Source organism: Rhagoletis zephyria, unplaced genomic scaffold (assembly GCF_001687245.7).
Source record: "Rhagoletis zephyria isolate East Lansing unplaced genomic scaffold, Rhagoletis_zephyria_1.1 Rzeph_scaffold_15245, whole genome shotgun sequence".
NCBI classification, from domain to species: Eukaryota; Metazoa; Arthropoda; class Insecta; order Diptera; family Tephritidae; genus Rhagoletis; species Rhagoletis zephyria.
The window spans coordinates 1-7922 of record NW_016172312.1 but is presented as its reverse complement, the minus strand read 5'-3'; the positions used below and the strand labels follow the sequence as shown (position 1 = coordinate 7922).

At 36.6% G+C, this 7922-nt stretch overlaps 1 protein-coding gene across 1 annotated transcript; it reads left to right on the top strand.

Moving 5' to 3' along the window:
- The first annotated feature begins 4823 nt into the window (after positions 1-4823).
- Positions 4824-5674, top strand: LOC108378920 (uncharacterized). Its single transcript, XM_017635225.1, has 2 exons — positions 4824-5415; positions 5475-5674. The coding sequence occupies exons 1-2, from the start codon at positions 4824-4826 to the stop codon at positions 5672-5674; spliced, it is 792 nt and encodes a 263-aa protein (XP_017490714.1).
- The last annotated feature ends 2248 nt before the right edge of the window (positions 5675-7922 follow it).

The window sequence follows — 7922 nt, the reverse complement described above, 5'->3', positions numbered from 1 at the left end:
GTTCGCTTTACGTCCGATTTATGGTCTACATAATCGACCAAGTGAGCAAACAATTAATGCGATTGTGACCAAGTTTCGCACTCAGTTTACTTTATTGGACATTAAACCAACCACACGAATGCGTACAGTGCGTACAGAAGAGAATATTGCGTCTGTTTCTGAGAGTGTTGCTGAAGACCGTGAAATGTCGATTCGTCGCCGTTCGCAGCAATTGGGTTTGCGAAACACATTTCGAACCGAACACTGATTTTGGTAATAAAATTCAATGATTTGCAAGCGTTGCTCGTTAGTAAGTCTATTCATGATGAAATGTCAAAGCATACTGAGCATCTTTCTCTTTGACACCATGTCTGAAATCCCACGTGATCTGTCAAATACTAATGCATGAAAATCCTAACCTCAAAAAAATCACCCGTTATAATAAGCAAGATATCGCATAATTATGTATATCCGTCCGTCTGTTGTAATTTTCCCCATTCAATAGTTTTAATGATTTTTTCTGCGGAAAATGACTCCAGTGGGATTCAAAGAATGCAAGAAGTCCTGGTTTCTCCTAATCGGGTTTCATAATTTTTCTTTAGTCCTTTGAGAATTGGGAACATTTATATATATCGTAACTAGACACGAATAAAGGCGCGCTAGTGTTTTGATGGCGAAAAAAGACACGTAAAAAAATTTTCGAAAAAGACGCTTAAGAAAAACTTCGGCGAATAAAAAAGAGTAACATAGTTTAGGGCGAAGAAAGACGCCATTATTGATCTCGATCTGCGCTTCGGCTACTTCAAATCAGCAAAAAGATAATTCTGGCCTCCGTCGGAGCCCAGTGCGACCTAAGGGCAGCCCCTAAGGTCATCAAAATACTGGGCGCCATCCCGCATGACCAAGTGACGTACGATCAAAAATCCTCCCTCAAATGGGCAATGGGAGTCTGTGCCGTCAACAACAAGCGATCCTCCGCGAAAGGCGAGAAGGACGAACAATTTGAGCAAACCCAATGAAGGACGTGGCCTCTAAGAGACAGCGATCTCAAAATTACACCTCGAGTGGTTCTAAACGTCCGTCGATGGCCGTATCCACTGCGAAGCCATTCAGCGTGGCCGCCAAAGAGCATCTCACGCCGGTGGTGTTGGACAAGGCACATCCAGACGCCCACATTAGCGCGGACAATTGGAAGTCCGTCCTGATGTGTCTATGCAGGGTATATAAAGGGATACCGGCCCGGCAACAGTCGTCCGTGATGCCGGGTGACACGTCAACCAGTGAAATGTAATATTTTATTTTTCCTTACACACACTCATTTTTATTTTTACTCTCCCGAAAACTTTGACTTTTGTTGGTCTGACGTCAAATTGGCTTCTACCTGTTTTTATTGTACCATGAACTTGGGCAGCTTTTCACCTATATCTTGGTAGTGATTTGCTTTTACTGAATTCATTTATTTAATTGAAAATTACATTTCAAGCAATATTACATGAAAACTTTTCCGCTAGCAAATCTTAGCTTTACAAAATTATTTCGTGCTACATACATAAGTACGTCAAATACAGATCTTAGTACAAACATATCTCGCTTTCATTTTCTATAGGTTTTGTTTACTAAACACACACGCTGCTGGTTTTTGTTGCCCGTAAAGAATTGCACTTCCTCCTTTTCTGCGGCTCGTTGTCAGTAACTAACCAACGTCAATTTCAATTCACTTGAGTACCAACTACTACGTGCTACATACATATATTTGAAGTATCCTTTAAGACATTGCTTTTGCTCTTAGTTTTTTTTTTGTGGCATCCTTATGTTGACATTTGATGTGTAATCTGTGACAGGTAACGGCAAGCGGGGGAGTAAAAAGTAAAAAAAACAAAAACAAAACCGAACGAAGTAAAGTAGGTAATAAATGAGAAAACTGGAAAACTGTGATACGTTTTCGCAACAGCCATGATTGAAGTGGTGCAGCGGTGGGCAGATGCAAAAGCAAAAACATGTTTACTGTGATGATATAACGAGTAGCAATAAGTGCGTAAGTATACGGGTAGAAGGAGGATGTGGATAAGCAAGACGGCCAGGTATTCCGTGGGCGTAAACTAACAGGTAGCGCAATAACATTACAGCGCCAAGATAAACAAAAAAACTCATCAAATAAGAAAGACATTGTATACTTACATGGGTAATATGTATGTACATGCAAACAATAACAACAACTACTTCCTTAGTAAAGATAAGCTGGCAAGTAATAATAATAATAATAAGGGACTGAAAGGAATTAAAGTGACAACATGAATGAGCGAGAAGCTGCTTTACCTGGAAGTGTGTAGGTAAGAGAGGTAAAAATAAATAAAGCTCAAGGAACTATTCAATTACATTAAGAAGAATCATATGGCATGGAAGGAAGTACATAGTTGTTGTGCAAATAAGTAATAATACGCATTTCTTTGTTTGGTTGTTGAATAAGCAAACCTAATCAAATTCATACAAATGGACGAATATGTACGTGGCTTCCTTATTGTACTGCGGCGGCTGCAGGCAATAATGTTAACAAGCTAACGGAATTTGACAAGCGCCTGATTGCAAAACAAAAATGTATGTACGTGTATTCTGGCATTCATTATTTATTTGTAGTTGGCAAAATCTTCCTTACATTTTCTGTTGATTTATATGTAGCCAAGGAAGCAATTTCACTTCACCATTAGTGGCTTAACTTATGTTATTTTTGATTAAAAAGGAAAAACACCGCGCCGATATCCAAATATATAACTCAGTGGCTAGCTCTCACAGCTGATCAACAAAGTTTCACAACTGAAGGCTCGCATAGTGAAATGCCATATTTTGGACACAACATTTTGCAGCATATTTTGACACAACTTTTCCCCCTTTCTTTTTAGGCGTTACCGAAGATCTTATGGTCTCAAAACTGACTCATAGCCAATTTAGCAGCCTATAACCACGACTGAAAACCTATTCTGATCTAGATCTCATTTCACAATGTGTTTTCACTTGTTTCAATTTAGTTGGACATTTTTCCCATATCATATTCATAAGTTCATAACTTCTTGTTGCGGCAAGTTACGCGTTCGGTCTGCAACTACCTTAGTTTGGCTTTGGGATGAACAAATAGTGCACCCAAACGTATGCAATAAATTTCAATTAGCGAATGGAATTCCTAACAATTTTACAGGATAATTCTCGCAACTGTCTTTCTTACAAAAGTCTTTCGTAAGACAATTGTCAATTCTGACAACAACTTTGAAAACGTTTTTCTGTCTTTCGAAAGACGAATTGAAAGATCTGCCCACGAGGAGGTATTAGCGTTATACTGTTCGCCTTTTAGCAACTAGTTTTTAAAAATTAAATCAAATTTAAAAAAAAACATATACTGTCATTATTAAGACAATAACCATTAACAAATAAATTAATTAATTAAATTAAAATAAAAAAGAAGTAGGATCAAAAATAAAACTAAGCAAAATTAAATAAAATGTTTTAAAAATTAAATGAAATAAAAAAATTATTTTTTTTTTTCGTTTTAAAACGATAACATCAACAATTTTAAGAAGATTAAATTTAAAAAATTAAATGAAAAAAGAAGAAAACAGTACCTACTTACAAATTAAATGAAAAAAAAAATAAAATATTTTTATTTAAAAAACACTAACTAAAAAATAATTGAATAAAACAATTTTTTTTGCCATAAAATCTCAAACCAAAAATAAAATGAATGAAACAAAAAATAATAAATTTTTTCAAAAAAATTTTCGAAATTAAAAAAAATATATTGTTTTTAAAACAATTAAATCTTAAAAAGTAAACAAAATAAGTTACTAAAAATTAAATTTAATTAAAAAATGCATATTTTTCTTTTTAAGAAAATGAAATATGATAATTACAAGAAAATTTAATTTAAAAAATTAAAAATTATTATAAAATCGCTGCCCGAGGTTTCTAGCCCGGAATTAAAATAGAATAAAATAATACAAAATCTGTTCACCAAGGATTCAAACCAGTATCTCTCGAATGGCACGCTCGGCTATTGCGACTGTTGGAGCGGCGCGAATGATTTACAAGTGCTTTCTCTCAAAAAAGCTTTTCACCATGAATGAATTTTGCTAAGAGCATTTGTGAACAGTAGAGAAAATGTAATCTCAGCCTTGTGAATTTCGAGGAGGTCTAATGTCTAGTCATTTGAGACTAAACAAAAAAACCTTTCCTTCCTCTTCTCATTTGGCACTACAACCTATTGTCGGGATTGGTCCGAGACCAAAAAACTTCGCCAATTGCTTTTCAACTTTGGAAATTTGCGATAGTAGTTCCTCGCAGGTGCAGACAAGTCCTCTGCACTGATCTTTTCATTGTTTTCGGCTTTCCTTTCAAATCCATGGGTAACTAATCCAAGGATCTTTTCACTAGCGCCCTTCATCCATGCGTACAACATTTTTGCTCATCGAGCGGTGGCTCTTCAATTGCTTATCGAAATTAAAGTAGTTACTAACTATTTACAGAGGTATTCTTCGAGTGTGAATCGCCTTGTCCAAAACTCGTTAAAACTCGTTTTTAATAGACGACTCTCTTCCCTTCTCTTCACCTGGAATCACTCTCTTATAGCTGGCTAGCTATTGGCGTGCGATATGTTCTGCCGAAGCAAAAAAAGTTGACATGTTTAATAATCATCGACGATTATTAGGGTTTTTATTAGGGTATATTTTCTTGCCGAAACGCTTCCTCCAAAATAACGCAGTAGGTAAATATTTTTATTTCATTTATTTTGTTTATCAATATTTGACTATAAAACTACACAAATACATACATATTTATTTGTTTATAAAATATTCAAAATGCTAACTGCGTGTAAAGATGAATTACCCAATGCACATAGAAACTGCATCCACGAAATCCTGAATGCGCTTGTTTGTCACGACAATGATTTGCGGCGCATCAATATCGAGTTACGCGACTTACAGTATGAATATAAGGAAGAAATGAATAAACTGCATTTTGGTCCTACGAAACTAAATAAGGCAGAGTGCAAAGGATCTGAAGAGATTATCAACTTTACTCGAAAAATTACCACTATTCATGATCTAAACGAATGCTTTTCAAAGAAAAGCGAAGCGCTCAAGAAAAATCGTGAAGAAATTATTAATGCTGCGCGCCAATGCATTTTGGCATTAAATTCCGAAAAATGCAAATTCAAGCAATTTCATGAGAAGACTGTTGATTACTTAAAACGATATGCCATCAAATCTGATGATCCAACTGTCATACAAAATTGCGAAAAAGATATTTGTGAAATGCATAAATTATTCGTTAAAGAAGTTGCATTTATAAAAAAATGTGAAACAGACTTGGAATCCTTTTTTCAGCTATGCAATTTGCAAGACATGGATGTTTGTTGTTGTTTTAAGGATTATGATTGGATACCGACAGGTATACACACATTTCCAATAAAATTAATTAACGAAATTGTTAAACTTGCTTTTCGACAGGCAAAACGCTTGACGTGGTTGATGACCTCGCCAATGAAATAAAGTGTCTAATGGGTACAACAATCAGCAAGGCCTTTGCACAATTTCATATTCGGCAGGCTCCAGATATTAAATCTTTTCTGGCAGCATACCTTATGAATTTAGAACACAACGAAGAAGTGCTTAGAGAAAAACTAAATATTTTTAGCAGTTTGACCTAGTTAGTTTCGATAAAGACCTTACAAAATCACCTCGAAAAATTTTATTGTGGTAGTATAGAATTTAAATGGGACGAACTAGTTCGTAGTGGTTGAAATAAGATTCCACGTTAACGCAACATCATACAATTACTTGGGTTATCTAATATGTTCTTTGATCAAACGGGGTATGTGCCAATCTTTTACAAATATTAATATGGTACAAATACATGACTTCAAGGATCATGCCTTCTCTGGGTTTCTTTGGCCGAACTACTCGAACATTTGCTGTGGTTTTCTGCGTGAGCCAAATGACTGTATATTCTGAGACTTTGGAAGATTTTATTTTGTGAGCTCAACCTCTTGTAACGCTAATATTTTAGTGACGGCTTTATATGAGAAGACAGTTATTTGCTGGCCGACATCGATCTCAGATATCAACGGCCTATCTCGACAGTCGGTTCAAAGCACCCTATCTAAAGGTAAATTCAGTATATCGGCATATGAGATAGGGCCTTTTAGAACCATTTGCTGAGATAAATAGGACGTTCTTCAACCAAATTCTGAAGCAGGGCGTTCTTCTGGAATTTCCTGAGAAAGCGAGTTTTCAAACCGGCTGCCCATGTATGTATGTAGGTCGATCTTCTACTCAGCCATGTAGACCAGGACACATTTCGATTGTTTCCATGAATATTCAATATACCCTATTCCCCAAGCTTTAGTAAATTTCTGATCCACCTATTCGAGGTGTCCTTCTATGAGAGGAAAACAGCAGAGCCAAGGCAACTTAGTCGCGATCTGCAAAATGCCAAGCAGTTATACAGAAAGTACTTAGGTGTGCCTTTAATAGTAAGTACTTAGCTTCAGTCTAATTTTAAGTCAGGGAAAAAATATATCGGCCAACTTTACACAAAGTTCAGGGCGGTGTACTTCGGCACGGCATGGCTAGGTTTTCAAGCTCAAGATCATTGTTTGAATCTACCCCCTACCGCTTAGAACAATTCTTTGCTATGTAGTAAAGGTTTGGTAGTACATCAAAATGAAAAGTTAGGCATGAAGAAAATGAGCTATCATATTACCAATGTGGGTCATTGGACTCTTCTTGGTAGGACTTTACAAAAAGTTGCATGGACGAAGGTGGCAAGGAGCCCATTCATAACCCTCTACCCGTCAACAAATTAAAAATCTACGTATTGAACAAGAAGGGAAAAATTGAAAATATTAAAGCCAGTAAAAGAGCGGATGAAAACCGTTTAAAATGGCAGCGGAGGTCGCTCAGTTTTACCATTTGACAAACGCATGCGGACTAAAAATGGCAGACAAACATTGACGACAAGTAGTGCCGGCTAAACAAACGTGCATCAAAGGATGTTGTAATGTTTCCGCGCACGCTTTTTGTGCTCTATGCTGCCGGCGAACTTTCTTTACTTTTTTTTATTTTATTGCAACAAAAGGTGCATACAAGTTAGCTGGTCATGGATGAATGAATGCTTTTTCCAATCGCATTTTTTTGCCCAACATTTTACCCCATTTGCGGAACTGTCTGTCTGTTTAAATGTCCCTCTTTGTTCATAGTTCTTTTACTAGTTGTCTTCGCTTGTTCCATGCTCGCTACCGCCGCCAGCCAATACACAGCGTATTTATTGTACAAATCTACTGTCGCTCGCGCGTCTAGTATATTTTTTATTGTCTGTCTCATTTCATACAATTCAGCCACAGCTACAGCTTTTAGCTCCCGCCGGAACGCTGGTTGACCTCTTCTCCAAAGGGCGATTTCTTTTTTATCTGATTTTCCCCTTTTTTTCGTATTTCATTCATGTCGCTTAACGGTCATACAATTTACTGGTATTTTAATTAAAAGGATTGCAATTTCTCGCTTGATCACCGCGTGTGGCGGCGGTTCACTCGCTACAGTTGTGCAATGGAGTAGCCTTTATTTTTCCGTAGGCACATAATTGTATAATTGTGCAGCAGCAGAAATCCTGCCGAGATTTCGTGATGGGCAGTGTACTGATTATATTTTCTGTTGTGCGCGTAACGCAATGGAGATTGAAAGTGCATTAAGAAATGTTTGTTTGATGAAACGGTATCTTTTTAACGCAATTGTGGGAATTGAAAACAATGTATGGGTTTCCAAATACAAACTACTAGTACAAACTTACTGCTTAATTTTTTGTCTACGAACGGAAGTCCTGATTTTAGTCATAATTCGTATTAAGAGCCATATAAAACAAGTAAGAAAGTCTAAGTTCAGGCGGAGCCGAACATTAAA

Coding starts and splice junctions, on each gene's coding strand:
- LOC108378920 (XM_017635225.1), top strand. CDS start 4,824: ATGCTAACTGCGTGTAAAGATGAATTACCCAATGCACATAGAAACTGC. Junction 5,416..5,474: donor TTATGATTGGATACCGACAG/GTATACACACAT, acceptor GCTTTTCGACAG/GCAAAACGCTTGACGTGGTT.